Genomic DNA, 25,311 nt, shown 5'->3' with positions numbered 1-25,311 from the left:
TTCGAAATTCCACCCGCTCTTTGATATTCGTCGCATCTCTTCACGAGTTCACTTGCATCTTTGTATAAAGTTGGCCAATAAACCCACAACTAAGAACTTTTGAAGCCGTCCTCGCCCCGCCATGATGGCTACCATAGGGAGAGGAATGACAAGCCTCTAAGATACTCAATTTCTCCTCCTCCGGAACACACCTTTGGATCACACTATCTGTGCAGATCTTGAACAAGTACGGCTCATCCTAATAGAAGTCCAAACTATCCCGTTTAAGCTTCTTCCTTTGGTTAGAAGAGAGATCACACGGGATTATACCAGTCATAAGGAAATTAGCAACGTCCGCAAACCATGGCATACCATTTACCGAAAGGAGTTGCTCATCGAGAAATGAATCATTGATCTCTAGGCCATCACGAGGCCTCCCCTCCTCCTCCAAGCGGGACAAGTGGTCCGCCACTTGGTTTTCACTACCTTTCCGGTCCACAATCTCCAAATCAAACTCTTGAAGTAACAAGACCCATCACATCAGCCTAGCTTTGGAATCCTTTTTTGTCATAGTACCGGAGTGCGGCATGATAGTATAAACTATGACCTTGGCACCCATGAGATACGACAGAAATTTCTCTATTGTGAACACAATAGCCAAAAGCTCTTTCTCAGTCACCGTGTAGTTCACTTGACCATCATTCATTGTCTTGCTCGCGTAGTACACCAGATGAAATATTTTGTTCACTCTTTGACCCAAGACCGCCCCAACCACAACATCACTCGCGTCGCACATGAGCTCAAAAGGTAAGCTCCAATTGGGTGCGGTAATAATAGGAGTGGTGGTCAACTTGTGCTTGAGAAGTTCAAAGGCTTGCATATATCCCTCATTGAACACGAACTTGGTATCTTTTTCCAATAACTTGCACAAGGGATTCACTACCTTCGAAATTTTTTTGATAAATCTTCGGTAGAACCCTGCATGCCCAAGAAAACTTCTAACTCCCTTGACAGAAGTAGGGGAAGGGAGTCTTGAAATCACATGAATTTTTGCTTTGTCCACCTCTATGCCATGCTTTGAAATTTTATGCCCAAGAACTATGCTCCTCAACCATGAAATGGCATTTCTCCCAATTAAGAACAAGATTGGTTTCTTCACAACGGGCCAATACTCTGTCAAGATTTTTCAAACATTCATCAAACGAGTCACCAACAACGCTAAAGTCGTCCATGAATACCTCCAAAATGTCCTCCACCATTTCAGTAAATATGGCCATCATACACTGCCAAAATGTAGCCGGTGCATTACACAACCCAAACGACATCCTAGAAAAGGCAAAGGTGCTATATGGACAAGTGAAGGTGGTTTTCTCCTGATCTTCCGGAGTAATCAAGATTTGGTTGTACCTAGAATACTCATCCAAGAAACAGTAGAAGGCACGCCCAACAAGTCTGTCCAGCATCTGATCAAGAAAAGGCAATGGAAAGTGATCCTTGCGGGTCACTTTATTCCACTTGTGGTAGTCCATGCACACCCTCCACCCGGTGATAGTCCTGGTAGGAATCAACTCATTTTGTGCATTGGTAACCACGGTCATGCCACCCTTCTTCGGCACACATTGCACCGGCAAAGTCCAAGAGCTATCAAAGATGGGTACACAACCCCGGCATCAAACCACTTGATCATCTCCTTTTTCACAACTTCTTTCATTGCCTCATTCAACCTCCTTTGATGTTCCAAGGAGGGCTTTGCATCATCTTCTAGAATAATTTTGTGCATACAGAATGCGGGGCTTATCCCCCGAATATTACCTAAGGTCCATCCAATTGCCTTCTTCCTATTTTAGAGCACTGCCAATGTGGCATCAACCTGCATGTTAGTAAGATAAGAGGAAAGAATAATTGGCAAAGTTGAACTAGGGCCTAAGAATTCATACCTGAGGTGTGGAGGCAACAACTTCGACTCCAATACCGGAGGTTCCTCAATTGAAGGCTTTGCTAATGGGGTTTTCCTATTCTCAAGATCCAAAGAGAATTTCCTAGGCTCATAAGAGTACGAGCCCATTCCATGTAAAGCATTGACACACTCCACTCGGTCTCCATCCTCATTTACGTCAAGATTCAACAATACTGCTTCTAGAGGATCCTCCACATTGATCATTGCACTAGTATCATTAACTATCACTGTCGTGACAAGATCCACAAAAGAGCACACTTCAGAACTGTTGGGTTGCTTATTGACTTGCACACATGAAAGATCACTTTCTCATCACCCACCCGGAAGGTGAGTTCCCCTACTTCCACATCAACTAAGGCCTTCCCAGTATCAAGGAAAAGTCTTCCCAATATGATCAGAACCTCATAATCTACCTCACAATCCAAGATCACAAAATCAGCCGACAAGATAAATTTGTCCAACCGGACAAGAACATCATCGATTATACCCAAAAGTCTCTTCATTGTTCTATCCGCCATTTGCAATATCATGGAAGTCGGCCTCGGTTGCCCAATACCCAAAGTCTTGAAAACTGAGTAGGGCATCAAGTTGATACTTGCCCCCAAATCACATAGAGCTTTAGCAAAGTCTACACTCCTAATGGTGCAAGGAATGGTGAAAGCACCGAGATCTTCTAGCTTCGGAGCCATTGAGTGCACTATTGCACTAACTTGATGGGTCATCTTGATAGTTTCACAATCCATGGATCTTTTCTTTGTCACCAACTCTTTCATGAATTTAGCATAACCCGACATTTGCTCTAAAGCTTCCACCAAAGGCACAGTAATGGATAAGCTCTTCATCATATCATAAACTTCTTAAACTGGTTCTCATTTTTCTACTTCGCTAGCCTTTGAGGATAAGGTGGAGGTGGCCTTGGCAAGTGATCTTTGGCTTTAGGCACCACCATTTTCGGCATGTTTATTACGTGTTCCCTAGACGGGTTCACGTCATTCTGAGTTTCCACCTCGGCATCTTGGATATCAATCCTCACTTCCCCATTCACGTTCTCATCAATCACATTTTCAACCACCAAAGGGATCTCGTCCTTTTGCAACTCAACTTCATCACTCAAAATTTCTTTTTATTTGGAGGCATTCACATCACCGTCTCGTTCACTTCTTGTAGTTACTATCATTACATGTCCGGAATTGTTCCCACCCTTCGGGTTTACTACCGTATCACTTGGTAGATCCCCCTTAGGGCAAGTATTCAAGGATTGTGAGATTTGGCCTAATTGAACCTCCAAGTTTCTGATTGAAGTATTGTGGGACGCCAACTGAGCATCAGAGTCCGCATTCTTTTTCATCATCTGTTCAAACATCGTTTCAATTTTCCCCATTTCATTGTTGGAAGAACTAAGACCTTGGGGTGGAAATGGGGGTGGATTGTTCGATTGTTGATACATTGGGGGTCTTTGAAAGCCTTGCCCCCAATTTCCTTGGTTGCCATTGTTCCAACCACCCTGATTGTTGTTTCTACCCCAGTTGTTGTTGTTGTTGCCAATCCAATTACCCTGATTGTTTTGATTGCCCCAATTGGAATTTTGGTTGTTTTTCCCCCAATTACTATTCCCTTATTGTTGTTGATTGCCCCAGTTGCCTTGGGGTCTCCATTGTTGTTGGTTGGAAGAATTGCCCCTTTAGACCTGATAATTGTTCACATATTGCACTTCTTCATTCTGCCCATCATAACCATCATCTTGGAATCCACCACTATCATTGTCATATTGATCTGAACTCTCTTGGTTCTGTTGACCTCTGTTTTCTTTTGTTCACTAACATGTTGACACCCTCTATAGCATTTAACTATCTTGGATTTTGAACATGTTGTAATTGCACCTTTGCTAGCTGGTTCATTGTTGTTGTCAGCTCTAATATTGCCTGCCCATGATCATGGAGCTCTTTGTGCAAGTGGATGACCGTAGGGTCTCCCTATAGCACATTGGCTCTACTTTGCCAAGCGGAGGACGTGTCAGTCATCTCATCAAGAATGTCACAAGCCTCATCATAAGACAGCTTCATGAAATTACTCCCAGCAAGTTGGTTCACTATATACTGATTTGTTATGTTAATGCCCAGTAGAATATTTGTTGTATCATTGCCTCAGTCATATTATTGTTGGGGCATTCCTTTACCATGGTTCGGTATCTCTCCCATATCTCATGCAATAGTTCGTTGGGCTCCTGCTTGAAAGATAAGATCTCATCCCTCAATGCTTCCATATGTCCCGGTGAGAAAAATTTGGTAATGAATTTATCCGCCAACTTATCCCAAGTAGTGATGGAATTGTTGGGAAGTCGTTCAAGCCAATCTAATGTCTTCCCTCTAAGTGAGAAAGGGAATAATCTCAACCAAAGTGCATTCTCTGACACATTAGTTTGTTTGCTCCCCCAACAGGTATCCACGAAACCCTTGAGATGTTTGTAAGCATTCTGATTGGGAGCACCCCTAAAATACCCTCGTTGCTCCAATAATGTCAGCATCACATTTGCAATTTGAAAATTGCTCGCCCGAATCCGGGGTGGGACAATTGCACTAGCATATCCTTGGTTGAGAAACACTCGAGGAGCCACTCTTGGAGGTGACAGGGGAGGGTCTGGAACATTATCATTGGCCTAGTGGCCTCTCCTTTGTCCTTGAGGTACAATAGGAACCTCATCATCAATATTGTCATCTACCTCCTCCCCCGGCGGAAGATCTCCAAGAGGTGCATTTTTTGCTGCCATTTTGTACCTGAATTTGCGACACACAAATTAGTAACACAGAAGGAAAGAAGAACAATACACAAAGCTATTTAGATAGATAGCCAAAAGCATTAGTTCCTCGGCAACGGCGCCAAAAAGTGATCGGTGCCAACCCTACACCACTATAAAGTGGCGAGAGTGGTCGAAGCAGCTTTTACCCGAGATGGTCGGGATCGAATCCACACGGAGCTAGAATTGGGAATTGGATTTCTGTCTAAACTAGTAGTGCGTAGTGCTCTTAATTACTCTTCCAATCATATTTGTTTGTTTTGTACTTCTAATTTTTATGCTAATAATATGCTAAATTAAACTAAGAGTGATTACTTGTAAGTTTTCTAAATAGTTAAAGAGGCACTAGGGAAGTGACTTTCTCCTAGGTGAATACTTGATGGGATCTAAAGCCTAAGGCAAAGAAGTTATGTTGGGGATTGTGATATAGCCAATGCACGAAATTACTCACTCTATATCTCTCGGTATCTTGAGTGACTTTGCCCTAATTGACTTTCTCAAGACCAATTGGGGTCAAAATTGTGCAAACAATATAGGCTCAAGTCGGGTATTACTATCTCTAGGTTTAACCCTTTAATTGGGACTATCAATCTCTTGATTACACCCCAATTCCTTGTTGGACTGATTTTCCTAGAATCAAGCTCTCTTTCTCAAGAAGAACCCAAGTAAAATAGGCATAAATTAGTATTTACAACCACCAATTTAACATGGAAAACACAAATCACTCCAAATATCAACTACCCATAAACATCTAAGCCTTAGAACAAAAGACCCATCAAATACCCACACTAGGGTTGAGCCACAACCCTAGCTAATGGGTCTAGCTACTCATAATAATGGAAGAAAACAGAGAAATAGATGAAGAATAACCCATAAGATTTGATTACAAACTAAGATAATGAAGATTCAGTGTTAATCTAGCTACAAATTACTCAAAATGGAATAAAACAGCCATTCACGGACTCTGGTCTCTAACAGATTACCAAAGATACCCTAAAAATGTGAAAAGAAAGTATTTATATTAGGCCGAATTTTTTGGATAAAAATACCCCTGACGGAGGTACTGTGGTCCGCATAAAATACACCGTGGACCGCAATGAGGCTTTTTGGCTTGACTTGTCATTCTCTGAATCTAGCCACCGCGCGCCGCATAAAATGCACCGCGATTGCGGTGGCTTCTTTGCGGTCCGCACAAAATGCTCTGTGGACTGCGCTAGCTTCAATCATCCAAATTCCCAACTCTCTGAATCCTCTCTCCGCGGACCATATAAAATGGATTGCGGCCGCAAGACATCCTCCGCGGACTGCACAACTTTAGCCTCCAAACTTGCACCTCTCTGAACTCCTCCACCGCGGACCACACTAAATGGTATGTGGCTGCGATGGGTCTGTTGCGGCTGCAGTTGATTTTATGCTGCAGCAGTGCCTTGACTTGTTCTTAGTACTTGTATATGTTTCACTCCTTTTTGAGCTGATTTTTACTACTTGTCACCTTTTTAACCAAACCCTACAAACAAGTATAACATGTAAGCCTTTGGGACTAATTATATATATTTTTAATCAAAACTCAAGTAAAAGGAGTGTAAAATAAACTAGAATTTCTAGTTATCATTAGGATTTGGTGGTATCCATTTTAGAGGAACCCTGATATGCCGTTGTATTTTATGAGATAAAGCTGCAAGATAGCAGAATTTAGTAGCTTCTTGTGTAGTAAAATTGATGCTAACATATTTGTGTAGTCGCTCGTAAATATTTTTGTTCCTAGTGTTCCAAATATTCCATAAGCTTAATGGCACATAAGTATGTGGATGTATGTTATGTGGTAATTTTTGTTGTTTGTAGTTAATTAAAGGAGTAAGCCATTCTTGTGGTGTATTAAAATTAAGTAAAGTATTTATATGTCGTCCCATTCTCGGTTTATTCCAGTATGTTTGAGCATTTTCACAAGTTAGAAAAATATGTTTTGCCGACATCAGCTTTGCGACAGTAAGGACATTCCGCATTTGTGATAATATTAAGATGTTGCAGAAATTGAAATGTAGGCAGTCTATTATGGTTAAGTAACTAAATGAAGTACTTAATTTTTGGATGTATAGGAAGCTTCCATATCCATGTGAATTTAGATACCGTGTTATGGTCGTCGTTGGAATTATATTCCAAGGCTTTGTACATCAAGTGAACTGTAAATTTACCATTAGGAGTTAATCCCCAGTAGATGTTGTCACCTTTTTTAATTATATGCCAAAATGTACAAAGTTCTTATAAGGTTTTTTATATCATTAGGAAGTTCGAATGGCAAAAAATCCCATTTCCAACCATTAACATCATATATGCAGTTAATTTTCATTGACTGATGTTCCAAAGGTATTGGGCCACTAATTAGGGAACGAATAGTTATCACATTTTTTACCCAACAATCATGCCAAAATTTAACATTTGTACCTGTTCCTATTTACCATTGTAAACCTAGTTGGCAGTGTTCCCAACCCCTTAGTATGTTACGCCAAGTTGTAGAATAATATATAGATGATGAAATATGAAGGAATTTATTAATTAATATCTTAACCCAAAGATGTTGGTGAGTATAAAATACTCTCCATGCTAGACTCGCCAGTAATGCATTGTTCTTTTGGCGCAGGTCTTGGATGCCTAGGCCTCCTATTTCTCGAGGCGTAGTAATTTTCTTCCATTTTAAAAGATGTAGTTTCTTTTTTGTTGTGGTTGTGCCCCATAGAAAATTGCGTTGGTACTACTCCATTTTATTAAGAATGGTTGTTGGAATGTGAATATATTGCATAATATGATTTGGCAGATTATTCAGTGTAGATTTAATTAGCGTAGCCCGACCTGCCATAATTAGGAAATTGATTTTTTATCCTGCTAGTCTAGATTTGAAGTTATCGAGTAAGAACTGGAACTCAGCCCTTTTTGGCGTGATTGGAATAATGAAAATCATAAATACTTACCAAAATTGATTCCTTCTTTAAGTTGGAAGTAATTCATTGCCAAGTTTTTATCATTTGTTGCACAGTTCCTTGAGAAGAATAATTTTGATTTTTCAAAGTTGATACGGTGTCCTGAATACTTATTAAAATGATTTATTACATCTATTATTGCATTGCAATTTTTAGTAGTTATTTTTGAGAAAAGTATAATATCATCTGGAAAAAATAGATGCGAGAGTTATGGTCCCTTTTTTGCAATATTGATGAGTTGCCATTGTAAATAATCACATATAAGTTAATGCATCTTGAAAACATCTCCATACACATAATGAATAAGTATGGTGACAAAGGGTCACCTTGACGAATCCCTCTTGATGGGGTGAAATAAAGAGTACGTGAACTATTAATGAGGATTGAAGTAGAAGTAGTAGTAACACATGACATGATTAGCTTAATCATAGATGTAGGTATGCCAAAATAGAGAAGTGTTTTCCTAATAAATGACCATTCCAGTCGATCAAAGGCTTTTTCTAGGTCTATTTTTAAAAGCATATAACCAGTCTTTCCTTTCCTTTTTGCAAAATGATTAAAGCTTCTTGAACTATTATGGCATTATCAGAAACTCGTTTACTCTGTTAAAAGCTGGTTTGTATGGGTCCTATTATTTTTGAAATAATAGGCTTAAGCCTATTAACTATTATTTTTGTTATAATTTTATAAGTGGTATTACAGAGACTTATTGGTCTATATTGTTGGAGTGTCTGAGCATGCCTCACTTTGGTATAAGGCATATATAAGTTTGATTTAGTAAGGGAGGTATAAGTCTAGTACTAAAAATTTGGTGGAAAAATTGCTTTACCTTGTTACCTACATCACCCCAATATTTTTGATAAAAAAAATGGTGAAACCCATCTAGACTAGATGCTTTATAAGGACTAAAGTTGTATAGAGCCTGAGTGATTTCATTGTCCTTTAGAGGTTCATCTAAAGATTGTAAATCCATAAAATTGAGTAGGCAATTATCTGTTTTATTAATACTAAGAGCTGAGTGGTCTTATTCTGTAGTGAAAAGATTCGAGTAGTAATTTAGTATAAGATCTTGAATTTCATTATGGTCATAACTCCAATTACCTACTGAGTCTTTTAGTGAAGTTATCCTATTTCTCCTACGCCTATTTAAAGTAGACATGTGGAAAAATTTCGTGTTGGCGTCTCCTTGATTTAGCCACATTAGTCTTGATTTTAACTTTCAAAAGTCTTCCTCTATTCTAAGAATACTACTAAATTTATTAGTCAAATGTATTTCTAAATTCTGCAGGAAAAAACTAGTAGGATAGTGTATTGAAGACTGTATTCCGGCTAACCTAGCTAGTATTTTCCTTTTACGAGTAAAAATATTTCTAAATATCAAATGATTCTAATTTGTGACTACTTACTGAAATTTTTTAGTTGTTTCCATGAGAGGTTGAGGCTCAACCCATGTTTGTTGTACTAATTGAGGAAATTGTGGATGTGATACCCACATAGTTTCAAATCGAAATATTTTTTTATAATATTTCTTTTGGTCTCTACGGTTATTAAAAGATGGCAGTGATTTGAATATGTTCTATGTAAGTGTTCTACCGTAGCCTCAGCGTACATATTTAGCCATTCATAGTTTGCCAAAAAGCGATCAAGTCTTTCAAAAATTGCAGGGCTATTTCTACGCTTATTAGTCCACGTAAAACCAATATCCCTAAAACCTAGATCAATTAACTTGCAGTAATTAATGCAATTGGCAAATATGTCTACTCTATTAACATTAATAGGTAGCCTTCCAAATTTTTCTTGTGCATATAATATGTCATTGAAATCACCCCCTATTAGCCAAGGAGTATTAAAAGTATCATGCAGATTCATTAAGCTTTCCCAAAGATTAGCACGTAATTGATAAGAATTACTAGCATATATTGCAGATAGGATCCATTTAGGTTTAGTGTGATATACTTGGATGAGGCAGTGGATGTCTTGCTCAGACATCCTCAGTTCCTCCACATTAATGAAAGCTTCATGCCATAGCACAACCAACCCTCCAATGAGTCCATTAGCAGACATATGGGCTATGTTCGTAAAATTGAATTCCTCACGAAGACTCTCATGATCTTGCATGTGTGTTTCTAGAAGGATTGCTAGAACTGGTCTATGATTATCTAATAGAGACCTAAAATGTCACCTAAACTGGGATTGTGAGAACCCCTACAATTTCATACTATAAAATTCATAATAAAAGAGATGGGTATTGTGACTGGAGGAGTTGGGATCAGAGGATTGACAACAGAGGTTGTCATCTGAGTCTGATGATCCATGACTGGAGGAGGTGGACAAAGTGTAGGAATAATCACCATTGAGTACTTTCCTTCCTCTCGATTGTTTGTGACTCGAAAGTTTAGGCTGCATGTGATCATTTCTATAAGACACTTCGGAATGAACTTTTTTTCGTACGGTTCCTTAAGACTGTAAAGCTGGATTCCTTTTAACCATAAGAACTTTGTCCTTGTCTCCCTTAATTCCACTAGAATCTGAGCTAACTCCTGCCTTGTTTCTATATCCAGTGCATTTGGAGATGGAGGTGGAGTCGGTGGTGGACTTTTTTGAGGTGTTAGTGTTTCTAATGAGTTGTTAGGATTGGAGTATAGACATAGTGGATTGAAGGAGTTGAGATGCTGAAACCATAGTGCATAAATCTTCCCCATGTGATGTGGAGGATAAAAAGGCAGTAGAATGGTTGTTGAGTTGAGCACTGGAATTGGTGGAGGCATGGGGTATGCCCACTGTTGTGGATTTAAAGTTGATGCTTGGTGCTCTAGTAGAAATGGCATTTGAGTGTTGTACCATTGATTTTGAGAAAATGCTTTCATCCCCAATCTCATCCCCTCCATTACTATCTCTGCCAAGTGTGTTGAATTTTGGAGTAGGAGAACACCTTCCTGATTGTTGAGTTCCATGGTGAATACTAGTGCATATTCTTGTAATCCCATCTCCAACCACGATTGAAGTGAGAGGTCCATCGTGTTATGTTGAGATATGTAGACTAGTAGTGTGATGATGTATGGGAATTGTGGACCTTGCATGGTTAATCTCGGAAGATGGAAGAATTGATTGTTGTCCAGATTTCTCAGGTAAGTTTGGTTGGAATTTGCTAGGAAAGTTGGTCTTTGCATGGTTGATTTCTGTGGAAGAAGGAATTAATGTTGTGGTGTTAGATGAAGGTATAGTATTTGCAGAAGTAGGAAGTAGTGGTGTTATTGAAACCTTTGAGAGGTCTTGTGTGTTAGTGAATATTTTCTAATGGGTATCACACGGGGGATAATGATTTGGTTTGCATGGGAAATAAGGTTGGCTAGGTTGGTGATGGACGTAAGGAACTGTAGCATGCAAATTAGGATTGTTGCTATCAATGGGTATTCCAGGTGTGACTTTAGTGTCATGTGAAGAAGTAGACTTGTGTATTGTGGATTGGCCAGAATTAGTGTTATGTGTGTGATCTGTTTGGGGTTCCTTAGGTGGCGTGTGTGGAGTGTTAGGCGTGCTCTGATGTATGGTGCTTATTAGATGTGTAGGAGTTGGTAGTGTAGCATGAGTAGATGTAGAGGGTGTGTGATTGGAGGAAATGGTCTGTGGCCCTATCTCTAACGGGCAGTGATTAATTGATTTGTCTCCTACTAAATCAGTTTTGGGCTTCAATTTTTGGTTTATCCCTTATTGAGCTTGTGATTTTGGTAGTGTCCATGTCCATATGAGTTTCCATGAATTCATCCAGATTCGCAAATTCATTATATTTGTTAGCAAAATTCTTATTAGAAGGAGCTTTGTTTAATAGTTGATGGGCCTCAGAAGGCCCAATAGAGATATGAGACTTACATGTATGTTGCCTTGTCTTTGCCGCCTCCTACGCCGCCCTATTGATAATTTGGTGGCGGTTAGTGTTGTAGCGTGGTAGGGATTTCTTTGGAAAGTTTACAGTTTTCCATTCAGGTTCATGTGCTGTTTTTGTATTGGATGAAGTAGAAGGGTGGCAACTAGTATATGGATCTAGAGGTTGGTGTGATATGAAGTAACAGTTAACATTTTTATGTCCAAATCGCCCACACTTTGTACATAATAAATTAAGCCTCTCGTAGAGTAGTATCTGATTATGATGTCCTATAAGTAGGTGTGTTTTAAGTGGCTTCTCTAAGGGCACTTCGATACATATACGAGCATACTTTCCCCTAGTGGTAGAGGAAGTAGAGACATCAACCTTTAATAGTTGTCCCAGTTTAGAGCCCACCTTTTGTAGAATTGTTCGTCATGAAATTCCGTAGGAAGCTCCGGTAGACGAACCCATATGGCTGAATATGTAAGTTGTGTAGATGATGCAATGAATTTAGGCTCCCATTTTCGAACAGACAGGAAATGATTTAGTACAAACCATGGATCTCCATGCAGTGCTTTAAGCATATTTTATTCTTTTTGAAATTTGATGAGGAAAAAATCAGAGCCCAAATCTATTAGAGGTAGATCCTCAGTTGGATTCCATAATACAAACAACTTAGTGTGGAGTAGTTGATGTATTATTTTCCGTAATACAAGCAGCTTAGTGTGGAGTAGTTGATGTGTTATTTTCCTGCTAAATACCTTAACTATTACTGAGTATTGTCATGGCAGATATAATTGGCATTTATCTTCAGAAGTGATAGGGATAAAGATATTTTCATCTTGGTTGCTGGAAAGGCTTTCATCTGCTAGGTCAAAAGTGTGATTAAGACACTGCTGGATATGGAGAGTGGTTATTGGTTGTATTATTAGAGATTAATGTTTGAAGAAAAGATGTGGAAGGATGATTTGGTTTTTATCATCTATTTGCATAGTGCCAATGTCGGGTGGTTCATTAATACCGTTGTTATAATCAAGCTGTTGTGTAGGAGTATTCATGGCTGGTTATTAATTGAGAGGTTTGTGGTATATGAGTTGTTTGATTAAGAAAATAGTATGTCTGGAATGCAATATTCGTTATTGCATTGTCTAGTAATTCTGAAGCTTTGAGATAATTCAATTATGTGAAAATTGATGTTTCTTATTTAAGCTACCATCTGAAGGATATATGTCTAAATTAAGTCGTACTTCAAGCCTGGTATTGAGGTTTGCCAAAATTATTTACACCTCAAAGAAGTCTTAAAATATGGGGCATTTGTAGGCTTAAATTTTATCGGATTGAATCCATAAAATCATTTGGATCATATTTTAAATTCAAAATATATTGGTCCAAATAAATATTACGGGTCAATATAATTGAATTAATTATATAAGCCCAATATATACGGATTAGATAAATAATTCTTAATCCATTGGGCTAGCCCATTTAATTGGCTAAAGTGATTAGCCCACTTCATTAGGCCAAAGATGCTATCTTCCTAGAGGCCCAATTTGGTACCACGTGTCAAATGACGTGGCGCCAAGTCAAACAGAAGAGCCAATAGGATCATGCCACGTGTCAAAATGATAAGGCATGTCAAGTCACATTAGAAGGCCAATGAAACCGCGCCACATGTGCAAGTGACATGTTCTGGCCAATCAAATACAGCCATGTCACATTTCAATTTGATTGGTCGGAAAGAGTTTGTTCTTGTCACAACTCATCCCTTCCAAAATTATAAATAGTGGTCTTCATAACTCAGAAAAGACACCAGAAGTTATAACAAGAAGCAAGAAAGAGCTCGTGGATCAAATGCTGTAAATTCCTCCACAAGATTCAAGCTTCAAGCAATCAAGTTCAAGCTCAAGAATGAAGGTCAAATCGAATTCAAGTCCAAGCAATCAAGCTCAAGCACAAGAACAAGATCATCGTTCGTGGCAACAACTACATATTCAAGATCAAGCTCAAAGGCCCTTGAATTTATTTATTGTTTAAAAGAAGAATCAGAGGATTCATAGAGATTGTAACACTCAAATATTCGAAATCAAATACTACGATTGTTGCGATATTTTTCGGTCTTGATTTTATTTTCTCGACGCAAATTTATTGTCTATAGATATGCATATATTAAATAAAGACATTTATTATTCTATTAAAACACACATATTTCTTAAACTTCTTCAACTTTTTAAGATTGATTAAGAAATACATATCTTCATACACAGATTAATCCCTTTATAGATGTGGGTACTATTGTATTCTTCCATGACAAATTTGTAATATGTATAGTGTTGAAGGTATGAAAATTGCAACCACAGTGTCATTAAAAATACTTAGACATTTTAAATTTTATTTAATTTTTACAAATAAATTATATATATATATATATATATATATATATATATATATTTTTTTTTTTTTTTTAATGACCTCTTCTATAAAAGGGGAATCCTTGTAAGCTAAAGGGCAGAAGAAGCCAATCCCCTCAACGCAAATTCCGGCACATTTCTTTTTTTACCTTCGCGTCGGCGATGAAAATGGCCTATGGTCATGCCCATCTTACCCACCTACCCACACATTGAACCAAAAAAAATAAAATATTACTACACATTTTTTCATGGAGGAAAAAGAAAAGATCCATTTTTGCCCTTTCCACGCCAAATTCCAAGTTGCTTCCACTTTCACACTCTCCACACTCCACACTGTTGCCCTTCAACGTGTATTTCCCGTTCTCTTGATCCAACAAAACCCATTTCCCAATTCCTATATACTTCACACAAATTTCACTACATAATATGTAATCACAAGAATTTTAGCTTTTTTACATTTCAAGACTTGTAATTCAAACAAGAAACAAAAAGCAGGTTATTTGATTTGCTATTTGGGAAAGTGGGTATTGTGCTTTGTGTTTTATCTTTATCTGGGTCTTTTTTTTTTAATTTGCTGCTTCAATTACAGGAATTTCTATTACTTTTTTAGCAAAAGATTTAATCTTGAATTAATATAGCTATCTTTGAGATCAAATTAAGAAATCTCATGCATTGGTATTGAAATCAGGAGATTGTTAGTTTTCAGATTTGGAGTGCATGTTATACTTTTTCGCTTTTGATCACAATATGGATGTTTTCTTTTTTAATTTCTTGCTTTAATTGCAGGATTATTTTTAATAAAGGACTACTAATGAAGTAGGTTCAAGGCTGTATTTAAGGTTCTAAGAATTTCCTTTTTGTTTGTGGGACAACATGGAAATTATGGATACAAGTCCTTATTTGAGGTACATTTACTTTCAATTCCAATTTTCTCACTAAATGAGCTGAATGAAATGTATTAGTTTGGCTTTGTGAACATTTTTCTGATTTTCATTTTCTTGCATGCAAGTAAATTATGGTTTCTCTAAAAATTCCATTGTCAATACGTCTTTATCTCCTAGTTGAATCTTTAGCTTCACTGAAATTTAGAGGCTGATTAACCACAGAGGCGGATCCAGAATTTGAACTTTGTGGGTTCGAGTTCCAGATTCTATTCACAACCCATTTTTATTTATCAGACTCGGAATCTATTTTTTATACTATTTTATTGATCTTTTAAACAAACATATAGGGTAGGATCTGAAGACCATGAACCAAAACTACTGGGTTTGGACGGACCCATAACTAATGCACTAGGTCAGCAGGCCCCCCTCTGATAAAGAAGCACTTCTGTTGAAGTAAGCAGCACTTCTTGAGGACTAGAGAATACGGCAAATGTTTCATAGACCTATTTAAGTTTCTGAAAAAACTAAGAAAAGAATGGAATATTGTTTATTTTAGTTCATTGAGTGACTCATTTCTTCTCCACTCTACCACTATTCCCAAAGCTTGGGGTTTTGAGAGAGTCATCTTTCAACCCGCCAACAAAAATGCATGATAGGCTCGTAGAGCTTTATTAAGTGAAAGCCTAGTGAAATGAGAGTATTTATATGGAGGCAAACATGTCCTTGCTTCCTTTTAGAAAGCAAAATATATTATGAAAACTAAGTGGTCGGGGAATTAAGAGTAGTCCCATTCTACACTTCGCGAACTTAGAACGAATATGGTACATTTGGTGTTAAAACTTAGAAGTATATAATGATCATGTTGTTCGAAGTTATTATCATTTTTATATGATAAATGCCGCTTCAAACCTCTCCTTCCGATAGGCCAACAGTGGCATTTTCCTCTCTTTCTTTCATGACTTGACAGTTGAACCCGGAACCTCTTAGTTGGAGGTAGAGTGTCTCATATACAAGATCAACCTTCTCTTGTCTGTTCAAAGTTATATCATTGTATATGTCCTCTAGGACTTTATTGACTAACAGAATGCATGCTTTAAATTGTAGTTTATTTTCTGCGTTATCCTATGGCATTGCATCAATGGCTATGGTTTTCATCAACAAGGCAGTGATCATGCAATATGCACACTCTATGACTCTTCTCACAGTCCAGGTACAATTGCATGACTTATCAGTATGCTGAATACACACAACAGTAAGTATTGACTTGTGTTTCTTTTCTTCTTACCTTCTTTTTTCTACACTGTTATTAGCAATTAGCAACAGCTTTGCTCATACACTTCGGTAGAGTCATGGGATACACAAGGGCCAGAGGATTGAATGCAGAGACTGCGAAGAAACTTTTCCCAGTTTCGTTGTTCTACAATGCAAATGTGGGTTTTGCTTTAGCAAGCTTGAAAGGAGTGAATATTCCTATGTATATTGCCATCAAAAGGCTTACACCACTTGCTGTACTAGTAGCTGGATTCTTTACCGGAAAGGCTAAACCTACAACTCAGGTTAGTGATCAAGATATCCTGGGTATAATCATCGGAGGTTACTTCTTGGTTTGGTGCAGCCAAGTTTTACTGTTTTCTCTACTAATAGTGTATGAGTATCTTCATTTTTAAGTGCTCTCACATTGCATGTCGCCATAATAGATCTGCAATTCTTTTGATGCTGTTATATGTCTTTTGGCCTATGCGTATACTGTAACATACTGTATTTTATTTGGAATTGATAAAAGTTGCGCTCCGGTAGTGTGGAAACTTAAGGTTAGGATTTGCTTAAATAATTAGCTAGTATATGCCTTGGCAGTTGGCAGTATACTGAAATTCATAGACTCTCTAATTGCGTAGTTACTTTTGTTTTTGTTTTTCCATGAATTCTACACAGAAATTTGTGTACTTGTCACTATAAATTAGAGAATTAAATGTTACTAATACATATTGTAAACAACAATATTATGATTCTGCATTTTAGTTTTCCTTCATCTTCTTTTGTTTTATGCCTTTTGGTTTCTTTTCTCCATGTGAGGAAACTGAGTGGAAGGTTGATATGAAAAGTTTGTGGCTTTGGTGAATTTTGAAGCAAGTGAAAATCACATAGAGGTAACATTATTCCTTTAGTCTACTATGTAGTTGATATCACCCAAATTACCTTTTAAAAAGATAAGCCGTTTGTAAGATACCATGCTAAAAAGTCTGGTCGTGCCCACATGGAGTAGGGAAGATATGAATTAATTATTAGGTCCCTTGTTAGTGAGACTAGGCCAAACAATTGTGTTGGCTTTATACTTACAATTGACTAGTCTATTAACCGAAACAATTAGCTAATGCATATAGCGAAACACAGTTAAAAGATTAGCCTGGCGAAGTATCAGTTTGAGAAAAGCCTAGGACTATGGGTCCCCTTATGCTAACATAAATCATTAAACCCTTATCTAATCTCACTTAAACCGCTATTGTTAACCTCGAATCTGATGTATTCGAATCACGAGCATCTCTAAGTGCCTAACGCAGTCTACCTAATTCATTTTCTCACTGTTTACAGGGTAAAACTATTTAGCTTAGAGCCGAACGTGTTCGCTAGCTTGCTAGTGCACTTCTTCTACCCCTTCCTCTTAAGAGATACAGGGAACTTATTGTGTCTCTGGTCTCTGACAAAGTAGTCACTGACATAGCTGGCAAAAGAGTTGCTCCTTCCGTTTCAAATTAGATGAGGTACTTTCCTTTTTAGTCTGTTCCAAAATAAATGACACATTTTTAAATTTGGAAATAATTAAATTTTAAACTCTTCGTTTTAGCCTTAATGAGAAGCTTTTATAACCACACAAATATCATGGCCCCACAAAGATTTTACCCCCTAAGCTTTTAAGACCACAAGTTTCAAAAGTGTTCTTTTTTCTTAAACTCCGTGCCGAGTCAAACTACCTCATCTAAATTGAAACGGAGGGAGTAACTCTTTCTAGCCTTAGTGAAATAGGGTCCTAAATAGGCTTTAACAGAAGTTGAAGGGTCCTAAATATGAATTGCATTAAATACAAAATCTGTAAATCAGCATATGTTGTGGATGGCCAAGAGGGCGTACTTGGAGCCTTTCCAACAAAGCTTGCTTAAACCCGGCCTCCACACTTATGCTATATAGTTAGCTGGGATCAAAATCCCCATTAGAGAAGACAGGGATTAGTTATGATTGATGACATGGCAGGTCTGTTCAACAAGCCACTATCATAACTAAGCAAGTGTTTTTAAAAGCAAAAAGTTCAAAAAGGGACAAGGTCTATGGGACTTGAGGCGAAAAGTGAGAAATGAAGCGCATAGTTTATGTAAATTTAAAATTACTATACATATATTAATTTAGTATTATAATTATCAAATTGCCATTACAATAACTAATTTATTACTCCCTCCGTTCTAATTTATGTGAACCTGTTTGACTGGGCGCAGAGTTTAAGAAAAAATGAAGACTTTTAAAATTTGTGGTCCTAAACAAGTCAAAAAGGGACCCAAAGTATTTGTGTGGTTATAAAAGCTTCTCATTAAGAGTAGAATTGGAAGTTTAAGCTAAATTGTTTCCAAATTTAGAAAATGGTCATTATTTTTGGAATGGACCAAAAAAGAAATAGGTTCACATAAATTGGAACAGAGGTAGTACATTATAAAAAAATGTAAAGGTGCCATACTTGTACTCCTGTCCATTGGCCATGACAGTTGCTTCTCTGCAATAAATGTTTAGAGTGGGGTAAAGTGGACGCTCGTGTTACAACAAGAGGGCCCGATATTGGGGTAGGACACTACTGCACTTGGCATAAGAAGGGGTATATATTAGCTAAAATATCTTGTTAATTGTGAGTGATTGGAGCTACTGTTGTGAATCAATGTGGCTTTAGCTTCTTTAAAATAGACAAAAGTGAAGAACCAGATACGAGTAAAGAAGGGAGAATAGCGCTTAGGTCCAGCTACCACAAGGAAGGTTCTGAATTTGGATAAGTTGTATCACACATTTAACAAATTCATTGGCTATTGAAACAAGGAAATACAATGGATTAGGTAGGAAATAATCCTTAGCTTGGGTTAACGTTACCGCCTGTCATATCTAAAAATTACGATTTTAGATCTTGAAGAAGCTATTTTCCTGCATGATACCTTTGCGTCGGAATGCAACAATACTTTCAACAGTGACCAGAACCTAATAACTTTAGATACATGTTACCATTTTGTATAATATACCGTTCCAAGAGTTTCTTCTTGAGGAGGTTTTAGAAACTTCTTTGCACAGACCAAAGAATTTAGAAGAGAAGTTTGATGCTTCTCCTTGTGAATTTTTTTGGTAAACTTCACTCTCTTAAAATTCGGGTACGTTGATTAAAAAAATACAGTGCCAAAAGGTGTACGATAAAGTTCCGAGGGAGGTTTTGTGGAGATGTTTGGATGCTAGAGGTGTACTTGTTGCCTATGTTAGGCTGATTAAAGACGTGTGATGGAGTAAAGACCCGAGTGAGGACGATGGGTGGGGACTCGGACCATTTCCCGGTTATGATGAGGTTGCATCAGGGGTTGACACTCGGCCCTTTTTTGTTTGCTCTGGTGATGGACGTACTGACGCGCCACATTCAAGGGAGGTGCTGTGGTGCATACTATTTGCAGATGATATTGTATTGATTGACGAGACGCCAGACGGTGTGAACGCGCAATTAGAGGTATGGAGGCAGACCTGGAATCTAAAAGTTTTAAGTTGAGCAGGACCAAGGCAGAATAATTAGAGTGTAAGTTCAGTGGCGAGACTCAAGGAGGGAAGAGGAAGTGAGGCTGGACTCGCAAGTCATCCCTAGGAGAGGGAGTTTTAAGTACCTTGGGTCTATTATTCAGGGGGATGGGGAGATTGGGGCGGGATGGATGAAATGGAGACTCGCTTTCGGTGTTTTATGTGACAAGAAGGTGCCAACGAAACTTAAGGGTAAGTTCTACAGAGTGGTGGTATGACCAACGTTGTTGTATGGGGCTGAGTGTTGGCCAGTCAAGATCGCTCATGTCCAGAAGATGAAGGTAGAAGAGATGAGGATGTTGAGATGGATGTGCGGGCACACCAGGTTAGATAGGATCAGAAATGAGGTTATTCGCGACAAGGTGGGTGTGGCTCCTATTGAGGACAAGATGCGGGAAACGCGGCTTAAGTGGTTTGGTCATGTGAGGAGGAGGAACACAGACGCCCCGGTGAGGAGGTGTGAGAGGTTGACATTGGAGGGGGCCTACGGAGAGGTAGAGGTAGAGGTAGACCAAAGAAAAGGTGGGGAGAGGTGATTAGGCAAGACATGGCGCAGTTTCAGCTGACCGAGGACATGACCCTTGATAGGAAGGTATGAAGATCGAGAATTAGGGTAGTAGAGTAGGTAGTCTAGAGTGTTCATAACAGTAGTATTGACACACAATCTCGCTTTCTGTGGGCAGTAGATTTTTATGACTAACTGTTGTTTTCTTTCATTGTGGATTACTTTATTACCTTGTTGTTTTTATTCTGCTTTTATATAGCTTTTGGTACTGTCCCTTCTTGTCTGTATTTTTATTAATGTGGTGCTTGTGTTTTCCTTAGCCGAAGGTCTATTGGAAACAACCTCTCTGTCCTCACAAGGTAAGGGTAAGGTCTGCATACACACTACCCTCCCCAGACCATACGGTGTGGGATAAGACTGGGTATGTTGTTGTTGTAAATTAAGAAAAAATTTGGTACCAAAGAGCATCGCTATTGAGGTATAGCTTCTTGGGACTAGGATTATTGTCATTTGTTTTCCTTTTCTCCTTTTTGAACTTGGAAATATTCTTGCACTTTGAGGGCCCATTACATTGATTACCAGAGGTAGAGCTAAGATTTAAAGTTGGTGGGTTTTGAACTTGACACCGAACCCATAGTAGGTTTTAGTTACTGGGTTCTCGATTATATATAAATACAAATTTAATAAATTTTCTAATATACATACAGGGTCCACACAAAAGCTACAGGGTTCGGTCGAACCCGTAAAGAATACCCTACCTCCGCCCTTGTTGGTTCCGGTGGGGCCACTGTTTTTTCCGTTTTGACATGCCAACACCCTTACTTGCTCTTCTTAGACTTTGTATACCTGACGCTGATGATGTCGTTTGTAATGGCATATTCTCTTCTTTTCTACTTTCTAGTTGTTGGGACTAGTTTATTTCCTATTTTTGTTTGTAGAGTGAGGTTTTTTTTTTTTTAATGTATGTATTCTTTAATTCAAAACTCGAGTCTCACATGTGGGATTACACTGGGTTTGTTGTTGTTGATGATGAAATCAAAGCTCGAGCATTACCTTCAATTAATTCAAAGAACTGATACATGAAACATGTGAAAATTTTCCTTTTTACTGATATACCAATTTGGCATCTGTAGAAGAGAATTTCCATCTACTGACCATGATGGCCTACCAATTAATCACCCATCAAGATTTTGCTGACCAATTTACTAAGTGTCACCACCTCTATTTTTTTATATTTCTATTTATAACCCTACTGTAATAGGACTTTCTCTCTTATTTCAGGTAACACTTTCTGTTATACTTACTGCTACTGGAGTTCTTATTGCGGCGCTTGGAGATTTTTCCTTTGATCTTTTTGGATACAGTTTGGCCTTTATTTCTGTTTTCTTCCAGGTCTCGCCTTGTTTTTATCATTTAGTGATTTTGTTGCATGTATCATCTCACTTATTTGAGATTAAATACGTCTTAGTTACATGCCCTTGTTTCTTTTTCAGACCATGTACCTTGTGTTAGTGGAGAAATCAGGAGCAGAGGATGGGCTTTCATCAATTGAGATCATGTTTTACAACAGCTTTTTGTCTTTGCCATTTCTGTTATTCCTTATCATAGCCACAGGAGAATTTCCAAATTCTTTATCTATTTTATTTGAAAAGGTTAGGTTCTTTGCTATATTCAGAATGAACAATCGGAGACCAGGATTTAGATTGCAACTCTAGGTTACTGTCTATTTTTATTGTTTCTGAATGCTTATTTTGGTTCTAAAACTGGTTTTTCCCCCATGAACAGAGTAGTTCAATATCATTTCTTGCAATTCTTATTCTTTCGTTGGTGATGGGCATTGTCTTGAACTACACTATGTTCCTGTGTACCATCGTTAACTCAGCTTTAACTACCACGATTGTTGGAGTCCTCAAGGGAGTTGGATCTACGGTATGTTGTCTACAGCCTCAAGTTTTCTTTTATTTCTTCAAGACAGAAAGTAAAGTTGCTGGCAAATTGTTTCGTTGATATCTCTTATTTTTCACTTCAAAATTTTCCTTGGTTCATTATAAGCACTAATAGTGTTTCCCTATTCAGACACTTGGGTTTGTCATGTTGGGAGGTGTAGAAGTACATGCTTTGAATGTCACTGGTTTGGTGGTCAACACAGCCGGTGGTGTGTGGTATTCATTTGCCAAATATCAACAGAAGAAGAGCAAGTTGCCCAAGATTATTGAAAGTCATCGTAAATAAAGCTTCCAGAGAGTTCAATTTTTTTTTTTTTTTACAATATGAGAACAGAAAACTACAGTTGAATTCAGCATTGGGTTTTTCAAGGTAGTAAAGCACGTGTTATTCAATTAATATTATCTTGACCATGGACTTGCTGTCACACCTAAACATTGTAATCTTTTGTGTTCATTCATACTGCTGTTGGCTTATGTCGCGACTAGCGAATCCTGCCCAGTATTAGAATTGGATCAAATATTTCCTTTGTTTCCAAGAAGGGGTTTAATTGTGACCGGACTCTTCTTCTCCGGAAGTTTAATGGTTTGGGTTCTTGTTATCATTTTTGGTTTGTGAAGAAATGGCAATATTTAGCAAAAGAAAATAGGAAATGGAGAAGAGAATGTTTTGGGGCATTTTACGGTTGGGTTCATGTTTCCTGAGTAACTACAGAAATCACTTGCTTTATTTTTTTAAGACAAAACATATGGACGAAAACATCAAAGTAACATAGATATACCATCATTTATAAAGTCTATTTGGACTAGGATATGACATACAATAATTTATCTCAAACCATTTACAAAAATCAGTAGTTGACATAATTAAATTACAAGAAAATAAAATTACGACTCTTCTGTTTAATGTCATTTTTCACTCAAATTCATTTATTTAGCACATGGAATAAGCTTGAATAATTCTACTCACAGACTATTATCACCCTCTCTTATCCCTAACTTTTGGTACAAGGCATCTTTTACCTTGTACCAATTCAAGACCGTAAATTCATATTAGAATTTAGATTATTAGTTTAAATTGGTAATTTCTTTTTTTATTAAATAGCCATATTACGTACTTTGTAATTTATCTCGTTGAGGCCACAAAATTATTATCCTATAGAATATGTTAAAGAATGGAGAATTTGACAAAATGATTAAGGGGAGATTAAGGGAAGAAAAATTAAGAAAATGAAAAAGCACCCGATTGTCACTAGCTATCTAAGTAGTAGAATAGTCATACTCTATTCGTGTTGAACAATACATGAAATTAGGAAAAGATTGTCCTAACTCTATTGAAAATGACCAAAGACTTTTTGTTCTAAGGTGACCATAAAGACTTGACAATCACTCACTATATACGCGTAGGAAAAGGTCGTTTTCCAACATATTGTATTACATTTGGCATTGTTGTTTGTCAAAAGATTTATGGACCTAGTCATAATCATAGACTCATTCTATGTTCTAACGTTAGTCACTTCAAACAAAGTTGGTCATGTCAAAGCTCCGTTCCATTGACCTTTTTTTACACATAAATCAAAATTTTCGATTCATATTTTCACGTGAAAACTATATATAAGAGATCAGAATTCAAATTTTTGTACTAAGTGATTTTTTTTATTTGTTTGAACTTTGACGGACAATTACCCTATAAATTGTGTTGGTACACGAACCACTATCATAATAATAAACATATACAGTCAGACCTATGGTCGAAGCCACATGGTCATAAGGTTGATCAATTGACCACCCTTCGTCGAAAAATTACACTGTGTATGTGTATAAAATATTATATTTTAAAAATACATAACACATACTGAATACCATTTGTCGAAAACTTTTTCCACTTTTTTAAGATTTGAAGACCCTTACGGAAATTTCTAACTTCGCCACTGGTCAGACCTCTCTATAACAATACTTCATTATAAAAGTCAAGTTTTTCCGGAACCAATTTTAATGTTATGTTATAATATATGTTCTCTATAATAGCATTTTACTATGACATTCAAAAATATTCGGAACAAACGATGCTGTTACATGGACGTTTGACTGTACTACATAATATTGCAGAATATTAGTGGCGCAACAGCCGAGATGGTTGATTACTCTACAAATAAATAAAGTCAAGGTCAACTCGTATTGGTGAATCTCAGAATCTCCACCGTTAAATCTCATCTCTTGTAATCCGACGGTCAAGAAGTTAGGAGAAGCTGTTACCGGCTATAGCCGGTTGACAAAAGCCAGTCAAGTAGTCAACTAGTAGGCAAAAAGCTATACGTTTCCATGTGGTTTCTACTTGGAGTCAGCTTTAAACCTGCTTTATTTAACAAATGTCAATGTAGCTTCGTGAATTTGTTTTTAATTGGAGAAATACAAAGAAAAGAAGTCAATCGTTTAAAGATTTTATTCTCTTAATCGATACCTAATATATTACCTTTGATACCTATTATAAATACAAGAGGTGACTTAAAAAAGAAGATAATTCAATATACGAGGTATTATGCATGTATGAAATGATCGTATTCAAGAGGTTGTGATATAAATAGTCTATCCTAAAACAAATGTTAACAGCATATTCCATGATTCAAACTAGTTATTTAAATTATACAGATATAATTTTAGAGTGACTTACATTTTTATATTCTCTCGTGTATTATCTTGTTTAGTCAATGATCCTAGGAAGATTTCCCTAGTGGGTAAAAAGGAGTGCAGAGCATAAAAAGGGAAAAAGCAAAAACCAGTGATGACAACTTATAGTATTGATTATTGGATGCCAGCAAGCCTTATTTTTATCTTTTGAAGATTTTTTTGTTATTTTCTCTATAATATTTTCCCAACATATTGGCAATTGGCTCGACATACTTTGTATAAATGATATGCTTTCCAATAGTCTTTTTATCCGTCATTTAATTTTTTAGATTGATTTTTGATCAGTGCTATCTCGACGACTTTAGCTCTCAAAAAATAAAAAATTAGAGAGTTTAGTCTATTGCAACTTGGTCCAAAAAGTATATCAGAAAGCTAACGACTACTTCTCCATCTTCGAATGCTTCCATTATAAATTGGTGGCTTTCTATCTTAAAAGGCATGATGAAAATACAATGTAGGAAGTGATAAGTTGCCCAATTTGTTAAATTACAGAGATATCTTCAATTATGT

General features: G+C 37.3%; 1 protein-coding gene across 3 annotated transcripts; it reads left to right on the top strand.

Moving 5' to 3' along the window:
- Positions 1-14,218: 14,218 nt before the first annotated feature.
- LOC107769671 (UDP-galactose/UDP-glucose transporter 7-like) lies at positions 14,219-22,590 on the top strand. 3 transcript variants are annotated; one of them, XM_075240627.1, is made up of 8 exons: positions 14,219-14,498; positions 14,765-14,883; positions 15,967-16,072; positions 16,173-16,418; positions 21,452-21,562; positions 21,664-21,822; positions 21,956-22,099; positions 22,247-22,590. In XM_075240627.1, exons 2-8 carry the CDS (start codon positions 14,852-14,854, stop codon positions 22,400-22,402), a joined length of 954 nt encoding a protein of 317 aa, XP_075096728.1. In that variant the 5' UTR covers positions 14,219-14,498; positions 14,765-14,851; the 3' UTR covers positions 22,403-22,590. The 3 variants fall into 3 exon arrangements, with proteins under 3 accessions (XP_075096728.1, XP_075096727.1, XP_075096729.1); XM_075240626.1 differs by having other exon boundaries at positions 14,333-14,473; XM_075240628.1 differs by having other exon boundaries at positions 14,366-14,502.
- The last annotated feature ends 2,721 nt before the right edge of the window (positions 22,591-25,311 follow it).

Source organism: Nicotiana tabacum, chromosome 20, assembly GCF_000715075.1.
Source record: "Nicotiana tabacum cultivar K326 chromosome 20, ASM71507v2, whole genome shotgun sequence".
NCBI classification, from domain to species: Eukaryota; Viridiplantae; Streptophyta; class Magnoliopsida; order Solanales; family Solanaceae; genus Nicotiana; species Nicotiana tabacum.
This window is presented reverse-complemented; position numbering and strand designations above follow the sequence as displayed.